At 55.1% G+C, this 23,074-nt stretch overlaps 1 protein-coding gene across 1 annotated transcript; it reads right to left on the bottom strand.

The window, feature by feature from the left end:
- Window positions 1-1,964: 1,964 nt before the first annotated feature.
- On the bottom strand, window positions 1,965-21,146 carry LRPAP1 (LDL receptor related protein associated protein 1). The gene is made up of 8 exons (XM_012737334.2): window positions 20,875-21,146; window positions 14,011-14,155; window positions 9,399-9,523; window positions 7,990-8,110; window positions 6,813-6,971; window positions 5,174-5,256; window positions 3,574-3,750; window positions 1,965-2,392 (listed from the first exon to the last, which is right to left on the bottom strand). The coding sequence occupies exons 1-8, from the start codon at window positions 21,076-21,078 to the stop codon at window positions 2,330-2,332; spliced, it is 1,077 nt and encodes a 358-aa protein (XP_012592788.1). The 5' UTR covers window positions 21,079-21,146; the 3' UTR covers window positions 1,965-2,329.
- Window positions 21,147-23,074: the final 1,928 nt, after the last annotated feature.

Here is a 23,074-nt window from a genome sequence, read left to right as displayed (position 1 = left end):
TGCAGAATTTAGGAAATTGTATCTTGCTTTGGACAGCAGCTCCATGAGTGTCTGACCTCCCACCTCACTGACCTGAACCCTTTGGGTGGGCTTCCTTGTGTGTTTACCATTCCCAACCTCAACTCCATAGGAACCTGCCACAGGACAGAAACAAACTACTCCACAATTAGACGCCACCGAGTACCAGCCCAGGGTGCATGTAATTTAAAAGTCTGAGTACCAAGTCCTGACAACCAGCTAGTGTTCTCCGTCCATCCTGCTGGTAGAAACATGCGACGTGGAATTGGCTACTCTATTTGAACAAATGCACACTGCAGGACCCGTCACTTATGCCTAGGAGCCAGAAAAGGTTGTGCAAACATGCACACATGTGTGCTCGCTGCAGCTTTTCCAACTGGGTGTTATTATATCAAATATCCACCAACAATAAAATGGAATTAACAAAGTATGGTATAGTCACACAATGGAATACTACACGGCAACAAAAAGGAGCAAATTTCTGCCAGACAACATGGCTGAATCTCCGCAACATACTTAACACTTAACACAAGAAGCCTGACACCACACACACACACAAATATACACGATGTAACTTGCTGAAATTTCTACGACACTCATACAGGGCAACCAACGTTGCTGAAGTCAAGAGTGTAGACAGCTCTGGGGTAGGAGTGGGGATGGGTCCAGCCAGGACACTGGTGTCCATGTCTTGCCCAGGCTGAGGCTTCCACACTACCACTGTGGGATAACTCACTCAGTTGTGTGTGTTCTATATACTTTTATGAAAGCATGTTTTACTTCAATATAATCATTTTTAGAAGTTGAAGAAAAAGGCAGCCACAGGCCCCAGGCTCAGGGGCTCACTCTGCACCCGGTCCCCTGGGTGGAGCAGTGACAGAGCTCGGGAGGACACACGTTTCTCATGGACACATCTGAAGGCCAAGAGTCCCCTCTATTGACTCCTCAGAGGGTGAACTGAACTGGGGACTCCCCCCATTTGCCTCCATGTGCTGGGCCCAGCCCCACCCCAGGCCTCACACCCCTCACCCTCACTTTGTGAACCCACGAGGCCTGTGCTCTGCACGTGGGGCACCTGGTGGGCCCCCGAGCTTCTGCCCTGGAGCTGAGTCTGACAGGACCAACGTGGAGCAGATGAGCACTTCTTTGGGCCTCAGAGGCACCTGAGTGGACGTCACCCCAGCCCTGCCTGGGAGGGACACATCCCACCTGTTCTGGTTAGTGTGCACACACGTGGAGGCCACGGTGAGGCTCCGTGCCAAGAGGAGAACGGGGTGCTGAGAGCCCGCGAGGCTGGCGTCGCTGGGCCAGGCGGAAAGCCACACATAACCCGGAGTCCACGCAGGAACAGGATGCCCGTGAAGGGACCCGCAACGTGCCACGCTCTGGGCCCTGCCACCTCCATGCCCCTGACACGCAAACTTCCAGCATGCTGCCTTTAGCCTTAACTTTTCTTGTAAATCCATGGCTAAGCGGATATTCGTGTTTGGCAGATCTTGACATTCCAGCCGACATTCAGCTGTTGCCAAACTCAATATACTGGTCAAGCCTCTGTCAGGGTCAAACTGGGGAACTATTTCTGACCCTTGACTTGGGTGATGCCCAGCCTGTCAGCCGCCAAATCAGACGCAGGAGAGATGATGGCTGCAGAGGCCTTGCAGGCTCGTCAGGGTCTCCTCGAGCCCCGAGCTGCAGGGCTGAGAGCGAAGAGACACCGCCCCAACCCTCCACAGGCCTCTGCCCTGCCATCTTCCTCTGGCAACCTCTACTCTCAAGAGCTCTAGGTTCTGAGCCAGGCTGGGTGCAAAGACCTTAAGGGGTGGGAGACAGGAGCAGATGAGGAGTGTGAGGGCAGAAACCACAGCCAGCAGAGGGCCCCGGGGCTGCACCGCCCAGCGCTTCGCTCCACCACGCGCTGGCTCCAGCCAGAGCCGCTGCGACACGGAGTCAGTATTAGACTGTATTTTTAAGGACTTTGTACATAGTATTTCCAGTGTCAGAACTGTAAAATTTTTGATACAAACTGTATTGTTGTAGCAGAGGACAGGCAGGTGGCTGGACATCAGGGCCCTCACCGGAGTGTGACCGCCACGCTCGCTTGAGAGGAAACGAGCCCCACAACCAGAGAGGGGACTGAAGCCGGATCCAAGATGCAGCCTCGGCAGCCGCTCAACAGTCATTTAAAATGGTCCTTCCTGCCACGTCCGTGACCAGCCCCCTGCCACCTTCCCGTGGCTGTCCATGTAAACGCCGCCACTGAACCCCTGGGCCGCCTTCGCACGCTCCCTGCTGGGCTGGGCTCCCGACGCCTTCAGAGCTCATTGTGCCGAGCTCGCGAGATCCTGCTGGACAGATCCTGCAGGTGCTTCTTCACCTGTGGGCAGAGAGCAGCGTACCAGCTGAGCACAGCACCGCATACTCCAGTTCCATGAGATCACAGCTCACCGTCCTGAGATGCACGATCTAACGAGCTCTCTAACCTACTCTGCAATTACCCACCTGTCCAGAAGTTGTCATAAATAAATCATAAAAGCAGCTCAATATTAACGAGAAAACATTCACCAAGAAATATTAAAAACAAACAGCTGGAAGCAGATCCTACTGAAAAGGAAAACTATGTTTCCTCATCATCTGTCCATGTCATTTTTAAGAGCAATGATGGGAAAGACTCTGGGATGGGGCTGTGGGGGAAGGTGCCTCTCCCTCCTGGCCCCCACCACAACCCCAGCAGTGGAGGGTGCTGCTCCTCCCAGCTTTCCCTGACCCTGCCCTGTCACGGATTTCTCAGCCAATGTTGCATCTTTCTTCCATGGTCAGTTGAAGCTAGACGAGGTTCATATTTCATCTCTGCCCATCTCAGGTGAACTCCCTGCAAAGTCTCAGGCTACGACTTTAACTTCAGGCTCCGCTTTCTGCCCTGCTGGGGAGCCGCTGGCCACAGGCTGCGGCTTCTCCCCTCACTCCCTGCCAGAGGCAGGTACAGACCCACAGCACCGTCTCCTTTCCACACCTTGGCCTTAGTTTAAAGTTTTGTTTCGTTTCAAATCAGTACAAAGGCACAAAAGAGGCTCCTGCCCACTGCACCCCCAGCCCCCAATTCACTGTAGAAGCAGCCGGCACCGTGTCCAGAGCTTCCTGTGCCTCTGTGGTGACTCTGTGCTGCTGGCTTCCCAGCCCTGCTCCTGCCTGTCCTCCATCACCTGACCCAGAGGCTGTTCTGCAGAAGGGGCTGGAAGGACCCCAATTTGTGGGTTTACCACGAACGATTCACCCGGCACCTGCTGCAGGGCGCCCAGGTCATGCCCCATCTTGGCCACCATGGGGGATGAGGACACTGCCTTGGGACTCTTGTTCACCCGAGGGGCAGGAGACAGCACTGCATGCACTCGGAACTTAGCGCAGACCACTCTGGCCTTTGTTGTCCCACACACCGAGACACGCAGGCTAGACCTCGCTCAGGAAGCGTATGTGGAGCCAGATCAGCTGGAGCCCCGAGCCCTCGGGGGACCTCGCCACCTTTCCTCCTGCCTCCCGGGCCTGCGGGGCAGGACCCACCGTGTAGCCCAGCTCCTTCGTCTTGCCCTCCAGCAGCGCATGCTTCTCCTTGCTGCGGCTGACGCGCTCCCCGTCGCCCGTGCTCTCCGCGTGCTTCAGCTTCTCGTGGGAGATCTCCAGCTGCTTCCGGTAGTGATTGTGCTTTTCAATTTTGGCTTCAAAGTGCTTAAGCTCCTCCTAGAACAACAACACTCAGTGCCATTCTGGGGCCTTCATAAACCAACATCACCCATGGGGGTGCAGGGGCGGGTCCCACAGCAGGCACAGGGACACACCCAGTGGTGACGGGGAGGGCAGGCTGGTGCGGGTGGTGCCTTGGAAGATAACGTGATGGGACTGACCAACCAGCTCTGAATGGAAGCCCCAGGGGCTCATCACGCCCACCCGGCATGCGTCTGCACCTCCCTCTCGCCGGACCTGACCCAACCTCCCTGCCATCTCTGCGACGGCATTCCCACCCCATCCTGCTGGGTGTCCGGGTCCTTCCTCATGCTGACCCCACATCCAGGCCGACACCTGCAGCTGCCACTACACCCTGCCCTCTCCCTCCCGCCCTCATGCTGGGTCTGGGACCCCAGCTAGACTATGGTCCCAGGTCTGCCCTGACTGACTTTGACCCCACCTCCCCACTCCAACCTGCCAAGCCCCACAGGTGCCTGCTCCCAGCTAAGGTACCCCAGAAGCCCCCTCCTGGCTGTCTAAACAGGGCCCTTCCTGGGACCATGGAAGTGCTAAGCTCCACGAGGGCAGGACCAGGCCCAAGACGGATGCCCGGCATGGGGACATCACTGAGCTCAGGGACAAACAGACCCCGCTGCACTCCAGCTCCTGCCAAGACCACTGCTCATAGGCCGCCCTGCTTCCTGCCACTTCCTCAAGGCCACACACCAGAATGATCCAGAACTCTACATGCTCCAGGACTCCCATGTACCCGAAATAGTCTCCTTCCATCCCTGTGTTCCCTGTCTCAGGAAACAGTGACACCCAAACAATCCCAGTCGATGCTGGTGCCTCCAGCCCCCCTCACCCAGACCTCCCCTGACCCTTGGCCTTGGTGTGCTCTCACGACCCACTGAGCACACACAGCTTTCTCAGAGCAGGACCCACACTAGGCCACCGCTCCGATGTTATGAATGAATGAAGGAACCAAAGTCCCTTCCCCTAAGGCCCACAGTTCCAGCCTAGGGTTTCAGCGTCTCCCCCTGCAAAATACTTCAAAGCACCACCTCCCAGCAACCCCTGCCCCACCAGACAACAGGGCCACCTCCTCCCCCTTCTCAGCACCCCTCACATGCAAAACATCCACCCCAGGCTGAGCAGAGCTCCCTGAAGGCAGAGGCACCCAACAAGGGCCACCGTCCCTGCAGACTGCAGGCCTGCTCAGGAGGCGTGTACACGTGGTCTCCCACGGGCCACTACCAGGATGCCAGAGGGACACAGAGGACAAGAAGGAAAAGGGTCTAGACAAAAACGTGCATTTGTTCACTGCATGATTAAGGAAAAAATAGCAAAAGAATCCTTGCCACCTCATCAGGGTTCAAAAGGAGAGACAGCTGCCAGATAACTTTGCTGAGATGGTGTCGACCTGCACTTTCCTTACCCGGAATGACTCCAGCTCCTTCTCAGTGAGGTTGGCTGACTTGGCCAGGTCCCACAGATCAATCACTCTGGGTTCCTCGAACTCTGCGCAAGAGCAAAAGCAGCTTCAGTGGTCTACACAGTGAACGCACCGGAGCCGAGGGGCCCACATAGCCGACCCAGCCCAAGGGAGCTGCGGGTATGAGCCAAGCATGACTGTGTAGGTGTGCAGGGTGACTGTGCCAGGGTGTGGGAGACGCTTGTGCCTTCAGAATGTCCTTGGAGGCACAGTGGGGCAGGCTACAGCTCAGGTGACCTGGCTGGAATGTGGATTCCCTGTCCCTTTGGTCAAACAGAACACTCACTGTTCCTGTGTCCAAACACATAGAAGCTGGCAGCTGTGCCCGGGAGCTCCACAGTGAGCACCTGGCTGTTGTGACAGGTACGGCAAGGTGGGGGCGGCCTGCATGCAGAGGCTGCCTCCCTCCTAGCTCCTAAGCAAAGCAAAGCAAACTGAGCTCCTCAACCTGTGCTGGTGCTCAGAGAGGACGAGGTGGGAAATGCCTCCCCGACCTCAGAGGAGACTGGACCAGGTGGCCTGCCCAGTGAGCCCACCACGGCAGCTCTGCTCCCTCCTCTGCACTGACGCTTCCTGTCTAGGACCGAGGACCCCTGGCTCGCAGGGGATGCTGGAATGAGCAGGCAGACCAGCAGGAGGGACTACAGGAGCAGGCTGGATGTGGAAGAGACAACCCAAGGGAGGGAGGTCAGAGCTGCCATTTGTTGCACTGACCATAGCCAGGCTCGCGTGGGTCCCTTTTTCCCTTCAGTAACTCAGTGAACCCTCCCTCATGCAGGTACCACCACATGGCAGGTGCAGGGAGTGGGGGTTGGGGGGGGCACACGCTGACACCTGCATAACACAGCTGCTGCCACAGAGCCAGCCAAGGGGAGCCGGGCGCCAAGCCCTATCTGACCTCTGTGCTAGAGAGGAGGTAGCTCTGCCTGGCACTTGTGGACAGAAGCCAGCCTTGTGGTCTCAACACGGCAACCACGTCTCTCATAGGCTGCTGCACCCAAGTCTAGAGCAGGATGTGGCACATGGCCAGCATGAGATGCATGTTTGTAGGATGAACACACAAACAGAATTTGAAGGTATGTGACGTGACACCCTGACACACTCCATGCAAACCCTGCGCAAGGCTCCCTGGCCTGGGTCTTGAGCGAGGAGAAACCCAGCAAGCAGCCCGCCAGCGAGGGCTGTAGCATACAGGTTAGGACACTGTGGTCTGAGCTGCGAGATGGTGAAGCTGCCCGTTTCTGTGCCAAGGGAGACTAACCCATGGGACAGGTGGTGTGAGGGCAATGACAGCTGTGCTTGAGGACCCAGAGAAGGGGCAGAGGGCACATGTATGCTGGGCCCAGGGAGATGCGGGAAGGTGTGGCCACCTGGGGCTGTGGCTGACAAGGGCAGGTGGACTGGCGGCCGGCCATGCAACAGCTCCTGGGGGGCGGGGCCCTGCTCTAGTCCCGGGGTGGGCTGAGCATGACTAGGGGCTTCCTCCATGCACTCGCCCGCCACAAACACAAGCAGAGACAGCCCCTTCCTCAGGAGCAACGGCCAGTGCAGGTGCATGGGCAGTCAGGGCTGTGGGGCTCACCGGCCTCCGAGTCGTAGCCCTCGTGGCTGACTCTCCGCAGACGGCCCAGGCCCTGGTTGATGCTGCGCAGCTGCTCCTTCAGCTCTGCGTGTCTGCTGTGCAGGACCTCTCCCTTGATGGAGCTCAGGTCGGAGGGACTGACAACGTTCTCATGGATATCTGTGCAAATGGAAGTGCCGCGCCTGGTGAGCTCCTCCTCCAGAGGGTCCAGTGCCTGGGCAGCCCCAAGCCCTTGCCCACCCAGATGTGTAGAATTCACTTGGCTGGGAGAGCTCAAAAACACCGTCATTTCTGGCTGAAGGTGTTTTCTCCTTCAGTGGGCCCCCACAGCCCTATACAGTAATGTGGGTGTCATTTCCTTTCGAAGGTGAGACACAAGAGCACATGCATTCTGGGGCTACACTTGGCAGAGATAAAGCCAATGTGCCTAACCCTGTGGGTTGACTCTGGGTTCTGGGGTCCCTGTGCCCTTCCCTGCTGGGTCACCAGCCTCCAGCGTGCTTTGACCGTCCATATTTGGGAAGGGTCTTGAATCCAAAACAAAAGACCCATCAAAAAAAGTTATGCCAGTCAGAATGCAGGAGCTGGGCTGGGCAAGGTGGCTCATGCCTGTAATCCCAGCACTTTGGGAGGCTGAGGTGGGAGGATCACTTGAGGTCAGGAGTTCAAGACCAGCCTGGGCAACATAGTGAGACCCCATCTCTACAAAAAAAACAGAAAAACTAGCTGGGCATGCTGGTGTATGCCTATAGTCCCAGCTACTGGGAGGGGGTGGGGCAGCAGGATCACTTGAGCCCAGGAGATGAGGCTGCAGTGAGGTATGCTGACTTTACCGTACTCCAGCCTGGGCAGAGTGAGACCCTGCCTCAGGGGGAAAAAAAAGGTGGTAGCTGATGGTGCGTGATGGGGGTACAGATGCCAGTGACAACAGGGGTTGCCCAAAGCATTCAAGAAATGGCTCATCTGACCAAATACATCTGGGCAATATCAAACACACCCCTTCCTAAACAGTGAAATTCCATTCACAAGCGAGGCGGAAACCTGAGGAAAGGGCATGGTGCGTCCCTCCCCACCCAGCAATGTTGGGGTTGGGGCACTCTGGGGTAGGGCTGCCCACTGAGAGGGCACACCCCAGGCACAGGGCTCGCAAGGCCCTCCCTGTGGAGGCAGAGCGCACCTTCGGTTCTACTCAGGGTCTCCAGCAGGACATTGTACTCGTGAACTTTCTCTTTGTGATGCAGAAACTCCCGCCAGAGCCTGTCCAGTTCTTCACTGGAGAATTTCCCAGAGGTCTTCGCCTAAGGAGAAAACAGACCTTGAGTCAACCCTCTTGTGGCCTTGCCAGTCTGCCCATGCCATGGTGCCTGATGCCCCCCAGCTGAAAGCTCCCCCGTGGTCAGGCAGGATCCTGTAGGCGTAAAGTGCTCAGGCTGGTTCTCGGCCATTACAACCCTCCAGTTGGGTTGTGTGTGGCAGGAAAACAAAAAACGAAACTGTGGAGGAGAGGTCCAAAGTCAGTTCTAGATGTGTCTGGGCTCACTGGGAGACAGACACCACACTGGCCAGGTGTGGGGAGCAGAAGGGTCCTAGAGCCTGCTGTCCCCTGCACCGCCCGGATTCTTGGTGGGTATCTCCTGGCAAAGACAGCAAGGCCATTTTCCTAGAAGGACGTCAGGCTAGTCCCCTCACCATGGTCCCACCTGCCTCCCGGGCTGTGCAGTGACCCAGGGAGAATGCAGGACCAAGGCACAGCCGAGGAGGCCACACAGGACCCACCCTCCCCCCAACTCTGCCCCCTTCACCGGCTACATCCCTCCTGACTGAGGACAGTGAACTGGTATTGGGTTGGTACAAGAATTCCAATCCTTGACCCCAAATCAATGGGATCCAGACAAGCAGCTGGTGGAAAAGGGAGCAGACTCAACTAAACCCCGCCATGGGCTGACCAAGACACCGCCACAGCCCAACGCCTGGCCACACCCATCCTGAGGCTCGCACCCCACGGGAAAGAGCAGGGCAAGCCCAGCACTGCCCCCCTCCTAGAGACCCCACTGAAAGCCCACCCCTGAGACACGCTCCCTGGCTGAGGACACCTTTCCTAATCACAGAAGCATGTCCACGGGACAAACTCTCAAAATCTAAAAGCAGACACAAAGTAAAAAATTCAGCCATGTGACCTTAGGATCCTGTGTAAGTTAACTACACACTGCTAAGCACATGCTACACATGTGAAGTCCTAATAGTTATAAGCCAGACAGAATTTCTTTGTTGAAAGGGCAAGACATATTCTAAACAGGAAAGCTGAACATATTCACAGGAAAGGGAAAATGATCACAGGACAACAGCATCACAGCTCCATTAAGAAACAACTGTCCTTTAAAAATTTTCAATTTCAGTGAAAAAAAAAAGGAATAACAAAATATTAAAAAAAAAAAAAAGAAACAAAAAGAAACAACTGTCTTCTTGAGACTTTTCCCAACCCCAGGGCTGCGGCTGATGGGCCTGAAACTTGGGGGTGCAGACAGCAGCCCCCCTCAGCTCTCGGCACCATGCAGGTTTGGGAGGCCCCAGAAAACGCAAGGGTACCTGGTGCCACAGCTTCTCCAGCCGCGGGTCGTCCAGAGAGTCCTCCTGGGAGCCGTCGCCGAGCGAGTTGCTGTCCACCTGCCGGGCGTCCTTCCTCCCGTCCAGGCCGTACTTGGCCAAGATGACTAGGAGAGAAGGGGAGGTTTATTTAACGTGTTTCCTATGAGAAATGGGAGCTAATACATCTCAGCTCCCGGAGTGGGTAAGACAGGTTTGCTTCTCACTTTCTGGAAGTTTCCTTTCACCCCAGTTTTATGGATGACCACTTGAGATCTGGTGGGAATAAGAATACAAACAAACTTGGGGGCTGCAAGCCTCCCAGCATTTACAAACAGGTCCAGTGACCGAAAGGACACCCCAGGACAGATGCAGCCCCAATTCCTGCCATAGGGTAAACTCTTATGACAGAACAGAGGCCCTGCTGGCTGAGTAAGCAGTGTGATGGTGGGGTGAGCTTTCCAACAGCCCAAATCACATTTTTATTTGGAGGAAAACATTTTCTAAAGAATAAACTTCAGTATTCAGCTGGGCACAGTGGCTCATGCCTATAATCGTGACTCTGGGAGGCCAAGGTGGGAGGATCACTTGAGGTCAGGGGTTCGAGACCAGCCTGATCAAGAGCGAGACCCTGTCTCTACTAAAAAAATAGAAAGAAATTAGCTGAGCATGGTGGCAGACATCTGTGGTCCCAGCTCCTAGGGAGGCTGAGGCTGGAGGATCCCCTGAGCCCAGGAGTTTGAGGTTGCTGTGAGCTAGGCTAATGCCATGGCACTTTAGCCCAGGCAACAGAGCGAGACTGTCTCAAAAATACCCAAAACAAAACACTGTAGTGTTAGCAGCTTCTAACAAAAAGTTACTAGTGGTAGCCAGGAGAAATTTCGTCACCACTATGCTGCTGCCCAGTCAGCATGCAGGAGGGGGGAGCTTCCAGACAATCTGCCCACGTGTTCCCCCATGGCCCAGAGGGCTCTCATGTGTGGGCTGGGTTCTCTCATCACACATTGTCACTACTAATATGAGAGCAGGGGCTAAACGTCAGCCTGGTGCTGACGGGCAGCTTGGCTGAGGACAGGCTGGTGCCCAGGAACATGATGAGTGGAGCCTGGGGGTTGGTCTATCCTCTATCCGAGGTAGTAGCTCTCCAGAGGCTGGAATTCTGACTTGCAAGCCGGCAGCGCGGCTCTGCGGGACAAGTCCTCTGCTAGGTGTCCCTGGAATCCGGGACTTGCCTGCTTGTCCCTGCCTCATCCAGCATCCCGCCACATCTGTTCCTCCTCTGTTCCAGTTGGAAAAGGGCTTGCCTGTCGTCCCTTTCAGGGGGCTGTTCCAGGGCCCACCGCCTGCAGAGCCTGGCGGCTGTTCCCCTAAGGGCCTCACTCAGCCTCTCCGAAGCTCCCAGCCCCTTCCTCCCTAGAAGCTTGGTATGGAGCTTCCTGGGTCTTCTGAGTCACCAGGAGCTTGGAGCCAGAGGCTGGAGAAGCTGCCTCAGAATCACATAAAAAGGCAAATTGCCCAGCCACACCTGGCAGCCTCCTGTGAAGGCTCCTGATTCTGGGGTGCTGGGTTCTGTATGGAGCACTGAAGCTGGCGGTGGCCTCGGGAGTACAGAACCCTTAGAGCTCCCGAGGACAACCCGCCCTGCACCCTGCGCCTGGGAGTGAGGCGGCCCAGGGGTTGGGTGGACGTAGGGATGGCAGTGCACCCTGGATGAAGCGCAGGACTGTCCCAGGACTGACCGCCAGGCAGTGTGCTCCTGAGGTGCTGGGGCCTGGCCAGGTGACCAAACATCCCGGTGTGCCCAGGCAGAGCTGGCTACAGTCGGTGCCCTAGGGCTGTTAGCAGCCGCGCCTGTTCTCGTCCCCAGGCTCCTGGGCTGGATACTGCACTAGATAGCTCCAAGCATGGCATCAGCCTTTGTGACGGCTTGGGGCACTGAGGGAACTTGGGGAGTCCAGGGACCACACCCAGAAGGTAGGCCAGTCACCACTCAGAAAGCATGGGTACCCCAGGAGACCTCTCCCTCCTGAGTGCTTAGCAGGGCCTGTTTCCTGGACGCCAGCTCTTAGCATCCCACTGATCTTCTGCCAGGTCACCTGGCACCAGCAAAGAGACCAACATCACCCAGGCAGAAAACAGAGGCAGTTGCACGTTGGCCACAGACCTGACTCAGCCAAGGCTGGAAGCCATGTGCAGGAAGGACGCTGAGCCCGGCAGTGGTCGTTAGCCCACCTCTCTCTGCCTCACATGCTCCTCCCACTCAGCTCCGGGCCATGCTCCGGGGGGCTGGTTCCCTCTGGGAAGTACAAGGGACTCTCGCAGCTCGACCCTCCCAGGCTGCCGCTGCCACATGGCCAGGTCCTTCCCCGTCAGGGGTTAACTCCATGATGGGCTCCTTTCCTTGCCCTTGGGCGTGGCCTCAGACAGGCTGATTGGGGTGTGACTATCCAGAACCGTTTCCACTGTCCACCGTCACCTGACAGTCCCTGTAATACCACATCTTGGTCCATGTTCTACCCACACCCTTGAACACATACAGTAGAAATGAAGTCAGCTCTCTGCCTTTATTCCAGACACAGCCACATGGAGTGCCTGGTGATATCTAACGATGGCAGAAGCAGGGCAGCTGGGGACAGAGCACCAGCTCTGGAGTCAGAAAATCCAGCTTCAAATCTTTGCTGCACTACTCTCAGCTGTACAAGTCTGGACAAGTTACTTAACCTCTCTGAGCCTTTCAAATGGGGATCACAGTATCTCAGAGTTTTAAACAGTAGATGTTCTGGCATTAGACCGAAGGGACTTTGGAAACAGCAACTTGTGTCACTGTGGAAGACTTATGTCACCGAGTGTTGTGATGCCTGAGGAAGACAGCGTGTGGGCAGAGCCAAGGCAGAGCAGACTCCAGGCATGGTGGGGCTTTGTGGCCATGCTTGGGGGCAACAACTACAGTAGCAACAGCCACCACCCCAGGTCCCCTGTGGCGAGTATTGCACTTGGTTCACAGTCACAATCCCATGAGACAGGAGGAGGAATGGGGCACGGGGACCCCGAGGTGTGCCCAGGTCACACGGAGAGCCGGGGGTAAAGAGGTGCCCACGTTCGGGCCACAGGGAGGCACAGGGTCGCCATGGGACCTGATGGTGCCTCCTCTGCTCTTTTGTATCCGGACGGAAGGCAAGCAGTCAGCTGGGAGCACTGCTTCCCAAAGTACTGCTGATCCAAGCCCCACAGTGCAGGGCCCTGGGACCCGCCCTCTTCCTGCCAGAGCCCTGCTTGACAGGCGATGGTGAGGGGAGGATGGTAGAGAAGGAGGGTCCGGGCTGGGTGCGGTGGCTCACTCCTGTAATCCTAGCACTCTGGGAGGCTGAGGTGGGTAGATTGCTCAAGGTCAGGAGTTCGAAACCAGCCTGAGCAAGAGCGAGACCCCATCTCTACTATAAGTAGAAAGACATTAAATGGCCAACTAATATATATAGAAAAAATTAACCAGGCATGATGGCACATGCCTGTAGTCCCAGCTACTTGGGAGACTGAGGCAGGGGATTGCTTGAGTCCAGGAGTTTGAGGTTGCTGTGAGGTAGGCTGACACCACGGCACTCACTCTAGCCTGGGCAACAAAGTGGGACTCTTTGTCCCAAAAAAGAGAGAAGGAGAGTCTGAAAGAACAGTTACAATCGTGTCTTTTAAAAACCTCTGGGCCTGAGAACACATGTGTCTTCCACATACTAGGCACGTGGCAGACGACTGCTCTGCCTTTTCTTGAATACCCACAGGAACAAGAAGCTCACTAACTGCATCGTGACACAGTCCATTATTTTCACAAACCTGCCTCCCGGGAACTCCAAGATGCCAGGAACACACCTGCTGCCTCCTCTGGGTGGCTAGGCATTCTGCTGCCCAAGCACTCCAGGGCCTCTGGCTGCCTGCACAGCCCTCTCTCCAGCTTGCCAACGACATTCCTGAAACAGCACAGGAGCTGGGGCCACAGCCAGGGCTGCACTGTCATCGGAGGAAGCCAGCACCACTGAGGCTGGGTGGCTGCTTCCCCACATACTGGTTGAGCATCTTTTTTTTAAGACAGAGTCTTGCTTTGTTACCCAGGCTAGAGTGAGTGCCATGGCACTCACAGCAACCTCAAACTCCTGGGCTTAAGCAATCATGCTACCTCAGCCTCCTGAGTAGCTGGGACTACAGGCATGCGCCACCATGCCTGGTTAATTCTTTCTCTATATATTAGTTGGCCAATTAATTTCTTTCTATTTATAGTAGAGATGGGGTCTCGCTCTTGCTCAGGCTGGTTTCGAACTCCTGACCTCGAGCATTCCACCTGCCTAGGCCTCCCAGAGTGCTAGGATTACAGGCGTGAGCCACCACGCCCGGCCGAGCATCTCTAATCTAAACCTGAAATCTGAAATGCCCCCAAATCTGAAACTTTTTGAGCACTTCCTTCACATCATGCTTAAAGGAAATGCTCACTGAAGCATTTAGGATTTCTGCATTCCGGATGCTGAACCAGTAGGTGTAATGCAAACATTCCAAAATCTGAAAAAAAAGAAGCCTGAAACACTGTGGCCCAAGCTTTCGGATGGGGGACATGAGTGAAGAACAAAGGTACCGCTGAGGCTGCGTCTCAGTCTTGCTTCCTTCTCCCCATCTTCGTCTAAGCCTTCCACCTTCAGCTTCTTCAAGGCAAGCTCCTCCCTCTCTTGTATCTTCAGGTCAGCGTGGAGCTCGGCCAGCTTCACGGGGGTCAGATGGAGCTGCCAAATGAGAACAGAGGGATCTGTGACAACCAGCTAGAGTGACACGGACACAGCATGAGACACCAACCTTTGAGGAGGTGATGAGCAGGAGATCCCGGGAGACCAGGAGGAGATAGAGTGAGGGCCACTGACAACAGGATTCAAAATCTCACATGCTCATGACAAGAATGTCCAAAGACAGCCAGCCTTTACGCACAGACAGGTCTCAAGCCGCGCTCTGGAAACCTCGAGTCTGCCCGGGCACCATTTCGCTAACTATAGCTGCTAGTGCTCCAGCTGCCCACGCTGGGCTCCTGTAGCAGGACACCCTACCTTTCCAACCCTGGCACCTGGTGTCACTCACTGGTCACTCAGTAAGCAAGGTGAGACAGATGCAGGGGCCCAGGCGAGGGGCTTGGTGAAGATGTCCACTACATTGTTCATACGCTACACAACTATCATAGACTGTAAACTAAAACCACCAGAGAGAGCAAGAGATTGAATTTACAGAAAATTTGTGAATAAAATCTTAAAAACTAAACCCAGGCACAACCATGGCTGCCTGGGCCATGGGATGTTGCCCAGGCAGACAGAATGCACAGGGTGAAGGCCAGGCACCTGAGCTCGTGGTCCCAGACAAGGGGAAAATAGCAAGCACAGATTCCTAGAAGTCCTTTTCTTAAAAAAAAAAAAAAAAAAAAAAAAAAATAGCTGTAATTTCAGATTTGCCCTGTCTTCACTTCCCAAGGATCCTCAATCTCTACCTCTGAAGTACACCATGATCTCTTCTCAAAGGGGTCTGGATGCTTCTGGGTCAGGAATGACTCACCCTCTCGCTTACCTGCTCAAGAGTAAACCACACAGGTATGAACCCTCAAGGCTCCACCTGACCGGCTGCCAAGTTGGGGGCGTAGGTGTGTCGCTGAGGGCTTCCCCACCCCGACCCCCGGCACGCTTTCTTCATCCCATCCTGCCCCATCCAGCTGCGGGGCTGGGGTGAGGGAAGGACAAGGGAAGGTGACCATTAGGCATGCTGCTTTGGGGTTTTTAGACAGAGCTTAATGGCTGATTTCCAAGCCACACCCAAGTGTTTCCATGTCAGAACAGCTGGTCACAAGGCCAAGAGGGGAACAGAACAACGAAAAACACCTGCCTTTCCATCACGAGCCCTGGCTTCTGGTTCTGATCAGATCAGTAACAAGCGTGCACTGGGGCAGGTGCACCCTTCAGTGTAACGCAGAGTTGCCAAGCTCTGTGTGAATCAGAATGTGTCATGACAGGGTTCATGTTGACAGGATGCTGTCACTGGCTAACTGGGAAAAAGCTGCACACCTCATTTACATTGTGACACCAGCATATTAAAGGCTCTGAAAAGTCCTGCAGCAAAGGAACCCATCAGCACGGTGGAGCCCCAATTCCCAAAGCTGTTTGATCTCAGACCAGCGAACTTCCCTGAGGACCTGCATTCTCAGAACAAGTCCTGGAGCAGACTCCTGCATCTCACTTCCCCTGGGGCTTCCCCACCATGTCCATTCTGTGGCTCCAGGAGGGACCCCCCAGCTCCTGCTCCTCTGAGCTCTGATCCAGGTGCACCGGCTGGAATTGTGCCATCACCCGTGTGTGTCTCTGATTGTGCAGGTTTCAGTACGGCATCTAACATAAATAGACATAAATACAACACAAGCAAATATTTGAAGTATGTGTATTATATGTCCATAAAAAGTTTACGTAAAAATCGTAAATATCCACAGGAAATGTCAAGCTAAGATCCGGCCGCTGTTTCCTTGTGTGCACCCACACTGCCGGCAGCCCCCGAGACTTGTGGGAGGCCCAGACCTTCCGAGTGCGCACACAGCGGGGCGCGAATTTTCTCCCGACTCCAATGGAGCCATCATCTTTGTCTGGAGCTCCCACCCTCAGGAACCTCCCTGGCCCACTTGCCCGTGTGGAGGCTGAGCCGCCCCTCTCCCTGCCACCTGGGCTCTCAGGGCTGAGCCAGGGCTGGGGGAAGGGAGAACCCTAGACCTCAGGGGCCCGAGGGCAAAACTGGACAACTGGGTGATGGCAACCGCCAGCTCTGCCCTCGCTTCTCTGAAAACCACAGCCCAAGCCCACGGCCACCAAGCTGTGCAGGCCTCCCTCTCCAGGAGTTTAAAATCTATACAGGGAAAAATTCAGATCACTTAGGCAAGTTCCCCAAATGAATGGCAGGGCCAAGGGTAGGGAAGTGTTTCTAATTCTGTAGAAGTTTCTCTGACCCTGCTCTCTGCATCTCCCCTACTGGTGCTCCTGGGGCAGGGTCTGTTGTTCAGAGCTCTCCTGGTATAGGTCCCCCCTCACCTCCAGGGACTGATTTCCAGGTCCCTCCCTTACCTTAAAACTCTTTCACTCAGTGCTCCGACACAACTCCACCGCGCTGCCCCTCACCTGCCCCACCTGCCCCACCTGCCCAGCCCCTTCTCCCCTGACCTCTGCCCAGCTCCCACTGTGCCCTGGATGCCTTCCGGAGACTAGAAGCACGGAGGTCTTATGTGATCTGTGTGCTTCCAGGACAGGAAGGACTTGGCGATGAGGAACTCGAGTGATGCCAAGCTCCCAGGGAGGGCAGTGGGGTCGGGAAAGTCAGGGGACAGGGAAGAATGTGCTGAGCGAGACTACTCGGCCACTCTGGTGGCACAAAGCCACTGCACAAAGCAGCCCTGGCTCCCGGGCTCACACTGCTTACAATTTTAAGCCCATATTTACCTATTTTCTGTTCGTGACACAAAGTCTTGGTGCAAGAGACAGGGCTTCCTTGTCTACTTCCCCCCACGCTGAACATGGCTGTTACTACACAGTCTTACTGTGTATCTTCTTACTTGCTGTGCTGCTCAGAGTGGGCCTGCAGCCCACTCTGGGTCGCCAAGGCCCAGGGCATCCCTCCTTGTCCGGGCACAAGCCCTGCCTGTGGCAGGAGCAGTACCTGTGGGGCAGATGATTCTGGCTTCGTTCTCTGGAGTGAGTACTGGTGGTGAGTGGCCCAGGTCTGCTCTCTCTGGGGCTACGGGCAGAGAACCCAGGTGTCCCCTGACCACCAGCTAGTTCCTCTGCTGGGGAGCAGACCTAAAGGCCTTGAGTAGACAGACAAAGCCCTGGCCCCAGTGTGCTTCCTGGTGGCCTCAAGGACAGGCACTATCACCTGTAACCTGTGGTCTTCCCTCACCTCTGTGGCCACCTGACCTGTCATTTACTCCTGTCCATCTCCCAGGGCCCTGGGAGAGCCGAGCCAGCACTGTTGGGAAGGTGCTCCAAGAGCTGTACCATCTGGAACCCATGGGGGAGTAACCTTGTTTTGCTTTCGCAAACCACTCTCAGGTCCTAGGCCACTGAGGGTTTAAATTCCATGTGAGCCGCTGCTCACTTTCCACTGCCTATGAGCTAGCTCAGTGCTGAAAGCGCCCTGCCTGGCAGCAATGCCACAGATCAGCCATCGGCTCTACTAGGAAAGGAAGGCAAGCAGGTCACATGCAAACTCCAGCTCCCATTTCTTCATTCTTTCACCTCTTTCAAGTTAAACGTTAATGCGTTAAATTAGAAGAACTGCTTAATGGAAACCAAGTGCAAAACAGAATCTGTTATATATTAAATAGTGACCATGCAAATATGCAGGGAAGAAAGTTGGCTTTTCTGGAACAAATGACACCACCCCAGAGCTCGCAAAGGACACTTGTGTCCTCAGTTGGCCAGATGCCGGCTATGTGCATCCGTGTCCAGACCTGAGGACCACGCACCAGGCAGGACCTCAGAACTCTGAGCTCATAGAACTCTACTGCCCTGGTCAAGGGTGACGTGAGCATGCCCATGAGCGCTCCGCAGCCATGCTTGCTACTGCTCCTCTCAGCATCACCAAAAGACATGGCAGCTCTAAAGAGGGACAAAGTCTCAGACCTGAGGACCACAGAAGCTCCCCAAGAGAAGCCTTTGCTCAGCTCCTGCAGCTCCAGAGTTCCAAGGACATCCCTCAGCTTCTGCCACCACTCGGCAGTCTTGCGATACAGCGGACGTATATCAACACCATGAGGCTGGGCAAAAGCAACCCCAGTTCCTACCACCTAAGCACATCTATGAAACAGGAACTGGGTGACTTCGCTGGAAGTCAAGACTTAAGATGCCATAATGATTGAAGCGACAATTCCCTGGCCCATCCAACAAGATGAAAAGTGCTTTAGTGTCTCCTCAGAGGCTCCCCCTACCGTGGCACCCAAGCGTCAAGCAGGTATCTCGCCCCAGCCCATGAAAGGCACGCTGGAAAGAGAAGAGGAGGCCAAGACTTCATCAGACTCTCTTTCTCTTACCCTATACCCGATAATACCCTAAGTAATGCTGTATACTGTGATTTTACAGTTAGAAAAGAATGTTTTCATACAGCAAATTATAGAAAGGACAAAATCCTCCTGGCTGGTGAAGGAAAAAGTCTCAGAGGCCCAGCGCACTGGTGACAGGCTGTGCCATGAGACGCTGCTCTGGGAAAGCAGCACTCGCCTCGGGCCAATGCCCGACCCTCTCTGTTCAACGAGACCCCACCTCACCACCATCTGTGGTGGGGTAGGTAAGAAGTCGACAGGACAACTGTTGCAGATTCTCTGCCGCTATGAATCTACTGTGGCCCACCACATCCTGCCCAGCCCAGGACCCTGGTGCTCTCAGTACCAAGAGGTGAAGCATGAAGACCGTCCCAGAAGAACAATGATACCATGAGCAACCTTTACGATAAAGATGTCAACAGGTCTGACGCCTATACTCCAGCTCACTGAGGACGGCTCACCATCTGGGACCCCGCTCCCACCAATCCCTGGTAAGCCTCCACTATCTAGAAGGAAAACCAGGACAAGTCAGCGTGTGCTTCACTGGTCTGCCCACCAGAGTGTGAGGCTCTCTGGAAGTGGGGAAGACATATAAAATATCCTAAAACATAATCCCACTCTGGAAGAACTTCACATTCTGTTCAGCAAAACAGACTTGCACATACAATTGTAGAGCCTCAGAGGTAGAAGGGACCAGAAAGGTCATCTAGTCCAAGGCCTCAGTCCAAATTTGAGGTGAGCAGCTCACCCCAGTAGAGTTGCCAGCGAACAGACAGTAGAGATGCAAGAGGGATGTCAGGTTAGGTATGCACTGAGCACTTGAGAACATGAGGACCATGCAGGTATAGCACAAGGCAGGTGAGCCCCAGAGTGGGGCTGAGGAAGCCACTGACAGGTGCAGAGGGCTGGTCCTGGGAGGCAGCAGACAAAGCAGCATCTGGACGGGCAAGATGGGGCTGACCAGGGCAGCTCAGCAGGGTAGGGGGAGGACTTGGGGCCAGGTCCCCAAAGCAAAGGGAGCCCCTTGGGTTCTTGGGCCTTAGAGTGTTTCCTGAACACACCTCCAAAATATCCAGACCCATCTCTTCCTTGTCCCAAATTCTCATCCTGGGGGGAACTCTCCACCCAGTTGGCAAATGCATGGGACACCCCCACACTGGGCACGAGCGAGGACAGGGCCCCATGCCCCAGCCACTCGTGATCACATCTACTCCCTGCTGCTGAGGCCCTAGCTGCTGCTGAGGCCCTAGCCCCTCCCGAGCCCCTTCCTCCAGGAAGCAGTCCTGCCCCTCCAGCTGGAGTGCCCACTCCACAGGCCGAATGTCATAAAATGGGGCTCCACTGCTGTGCCCTCCCCAGTGGAGTCCTCAAGGACACCGGTTGAAGAGCAAAGCCTGGGGCATCAGTCCCCACTGCCCCTGCAGACTGTTCCTCCCAACTGTCCCTCCCCCACCTCTTTCTCCCCAAAGTTCTTCCTCTTTTCTGTTCCAAAACATAGTTCTTATTTTACAAATTATTTACTCTCCTTCTCAAAGAGTCAGAAATGCTTAAAAGAGGAACACTTCAGAGAGGATCCCATCTGACCCTATCATTTTAGAGAAGATGACAGTGAAGCCCAGTGGGGTAGGTCACAGTTGGCAAATACCCACTTCACCAAACAAAAACCATCATATTAGTGAAGGAGTCAGGGCAGCACAACCAGTTAGCTGCAATCCCAGCTCAGCCCTGACTGGCAGAGTGACCTTGGAGATGCCCTTTCCCCTCTGGGCTTCTGTATCTACAAATCTAAAAAGGTCAGATTAGATCATCTGTTAAAATGACCTTCAACACCGCCTTATCTTGTGTTCTAAACTGATCCCACGTTCCTCACCCAAATTAACAAGAATGGACCCGCTTCCGGGATTTCTGCTGTCCCTGCACACATCTTTGTGCCCATCACCGTGTTTTTCTTTTTCCTCCATATAGACAGACATAAAGCGATGGAAGAGGTACAGGCGCGGAAGGCAGGAGACCTGAGATCTAACCGGGTTCTATCTCTAACTTTGGAGAAGTGGCTCAGCTCAGCGCACGGGCCAGGCTGAGCACTGTTGCAACCCTTAACCTTTAGGGGTCTCAGCCTTCAGCGCTGGGCTGCACCACAGCTCTCAGGCGCCGGTACCAAATCACCTTCGCGTCTGGGTCCCTTTCCTGCGGCAGGCAGGGTCGGAGTGCCGCACCTGACCTTTGGGGAGGCTGTGCCAAGAACAGGGCTCGTGACTGGCACCCCAGTCAGCGTAGGAGACCCGGCCAGCGCCCCTGACCGCGCCCCCGCCCCTGGGCCTTCGCTCACCCGCCCCGGGGGCCCTCCGCTCGGCCGCCCCAGGCCTGCGCCCCTGCCCCCGGGCTCTCGCTCACCCGCCGGGCCTTCTCCCACAGCTGGTTCAGCTTCTCCATGCGGAATTCCTCCCCAGACTCGCGCTTCAGGGGCGGCTCGGGCTGGTTCTTCTCCCGCGAGTACTTGCCGCCGTGGCTTGCCGCGGGCCAGGGCCCGAGGAGCAGCAGCAGCAGCAGCAGCGCTGGAACCCCGCGCGACCCCAGCAGGACCCTCAGCGACGCCATCTTTCTCTGCGCCCGGACAGCCCGCGCTCGGCTGTGCGAGGAGAGGCCCCGCCCATCGCCCGGCCCTGCCCACCAGTTGCCGCCCAGCGCGCTACCCAGCCTCCTGGGAGTTGTAGTCTCTCCGGGCGCGGCCGGCCCAGGCGGGGTCGCCGGCGGACTACAGGGCCCAGGAAGCCCTGCGGAGATACGGGGCGTCTCCTAGGCAACCACGCCGCGGCCTCCAGGAGGCGTGGCGACTGAGCCGGGATCCCGCTGCAAGGGCTGGGCTGCAGCACCTGGGCGGCCGGGCTGAGGTAGGATCCAGCCACACCCAGAACCCTGAGTCCGGGAGACCGAAGGCCTCTTTCCTTTCTGCCCCCAGAAAAAATGAAAAGTTCAGAATTCGGGGCCCTGTCTGGCGAACCTGAGAATGTTCCTATTTATCTACATTGATAACGGTTTTCCCCCGGTCATTACGAGCTTAGGGCGGGTGGCCCTGCTTGGCCCGCGGAGGTGCAAGTGTCAGTGCCAGCAGAACCTCAGCACCACCTATCCTACTCCTTCCCTTGACGGAGGAAGAAAAGCCTGCAGCCCAGGAGGTCCGGAAGGAGCGGCCCCACTGGGTGGTCTCCAAGTGTCCAGGGGCGCTGACGCTTTTCCCGAAGACTTGCACCTGCACCCCAACACAGCGTCCCCACACACTCTCCTCCGTGCATTCTCTATCAGAAGTGTTTGTGTACCTGTGTCGTCTGTCCACGTTTTAGTAAATCCATTGAGCAGAATTTAGCATAGTCTGCTTGTTGGGGGCTTGGCCAGCAAATTGAGCAGTACCCTGCAGGTAGAGTGGGAAACAGAGAAGGAGTGCGCCCCAGATGGGCGAGTGGAGGCTTGAACAATGTGCTTTGGGGCTCAGAGAAGGGACAGGATAAGCCCATCTGGCAAGAGTTATCTGAAAAAGCCTCCAAGGGTGGGTGGGATTGTCCCTGGGAAAGGAGGATTTTCTGAGGGGAAGGACAATGAGGACAAAGGAAGGGAGTGGAGAAAACATCCCTGGAGGAATCAATATTTATTTACTCACCTTTTTTTTTTTTTTTTTAAGAGACAGGGTCTTGCTCTGTTGCCCAGGCTGGAGTGCAATGTTATGATCAGAGTTCACTGCAGCCTCCAACTCCTGGGCTCAAGCGAGCCTCCCACTTCAGCCTCCTGAGTAGCTGGGACTACAGGCCACGCCACCACAACTGGCTAATTTTTAAAACAATGTTTTTATTTTATTTTATTTTTTGAGACAGAGTCTCACTCTGCCTGGACCAGAGTGCCATGGCATCATGCCTAGCTCACAGCAACCTCAAACTCCTGGGCTCAAGTGATCCTTCTGCCTCAGCCTCCTGAGTAGCTGGGACTACAGGCATGTGTCACTATGCTGGCTCATTTTTTCTATATATTTTTAGTTGGCCAATTAATTTCTTTCTATTTATAGTAGAGACAGGGGTCTCACTCTTGCTCAGGCTGGTTTTGAACTCCTGACTTTGAGCGATCCGCCCGCCTTGGCCTCCCAGAGTGCTAGGATTACAGGCGTGAGCCACCGCGCCTGGCCTATGCTTACTTACTTTTAAGTTGTATCCTATGTTGTTCCAGCAAGAGTTTGAAGAGCCTGGAGTCCAGATGATTTATTGTCCTTTGCTGCTTAGTGTCTAATATTTTGAGAGTGATTGTTTTGTTTATTTTGTCAGTTTAGTTGTATCAGAAAGGAGGCTAAATTCAATCCCTGTTACTCCATCTTAGCCAGAAGCACAAGTTCCCAGCTATTTGGCTGTTAGTATTTAATGTACTTATCCTATTTATTCGGATGGTCTGTTGTAACAAACCCCTAAATGCATAAAGACCCCAAAAGGATAGACCTTTATTTTTACTTTGTTCTTATCTAAAAGGCAGATGTTCCTGGCCAGCAGCATTAGTCCTCCAGGCAGTGATTTGGGGACCTAGGCTTCCACATTTTTCACACAGAACTTCCAAGATT

Source organism: Microcebus murinus, chromosome 16 (genome assembly GCF_040939455.1).
Source record: "Microcebus murinus isolate Inina chromosome 16, M.murinus_Inina_mat1.0, whole genome shotgun sequence".
Classification (NCBI taxonomy): Eukaryota; Metazoa; Chordata; class Mammalia; order Primates; family Cheirogaleidae; genus Microcebus; species Microcebus murinus.
The sequence above is the reverse complement of the archived record's forward strand: the minus strand, read 5'-3'. Positions and strand labels throughout refer to the sequence as shown.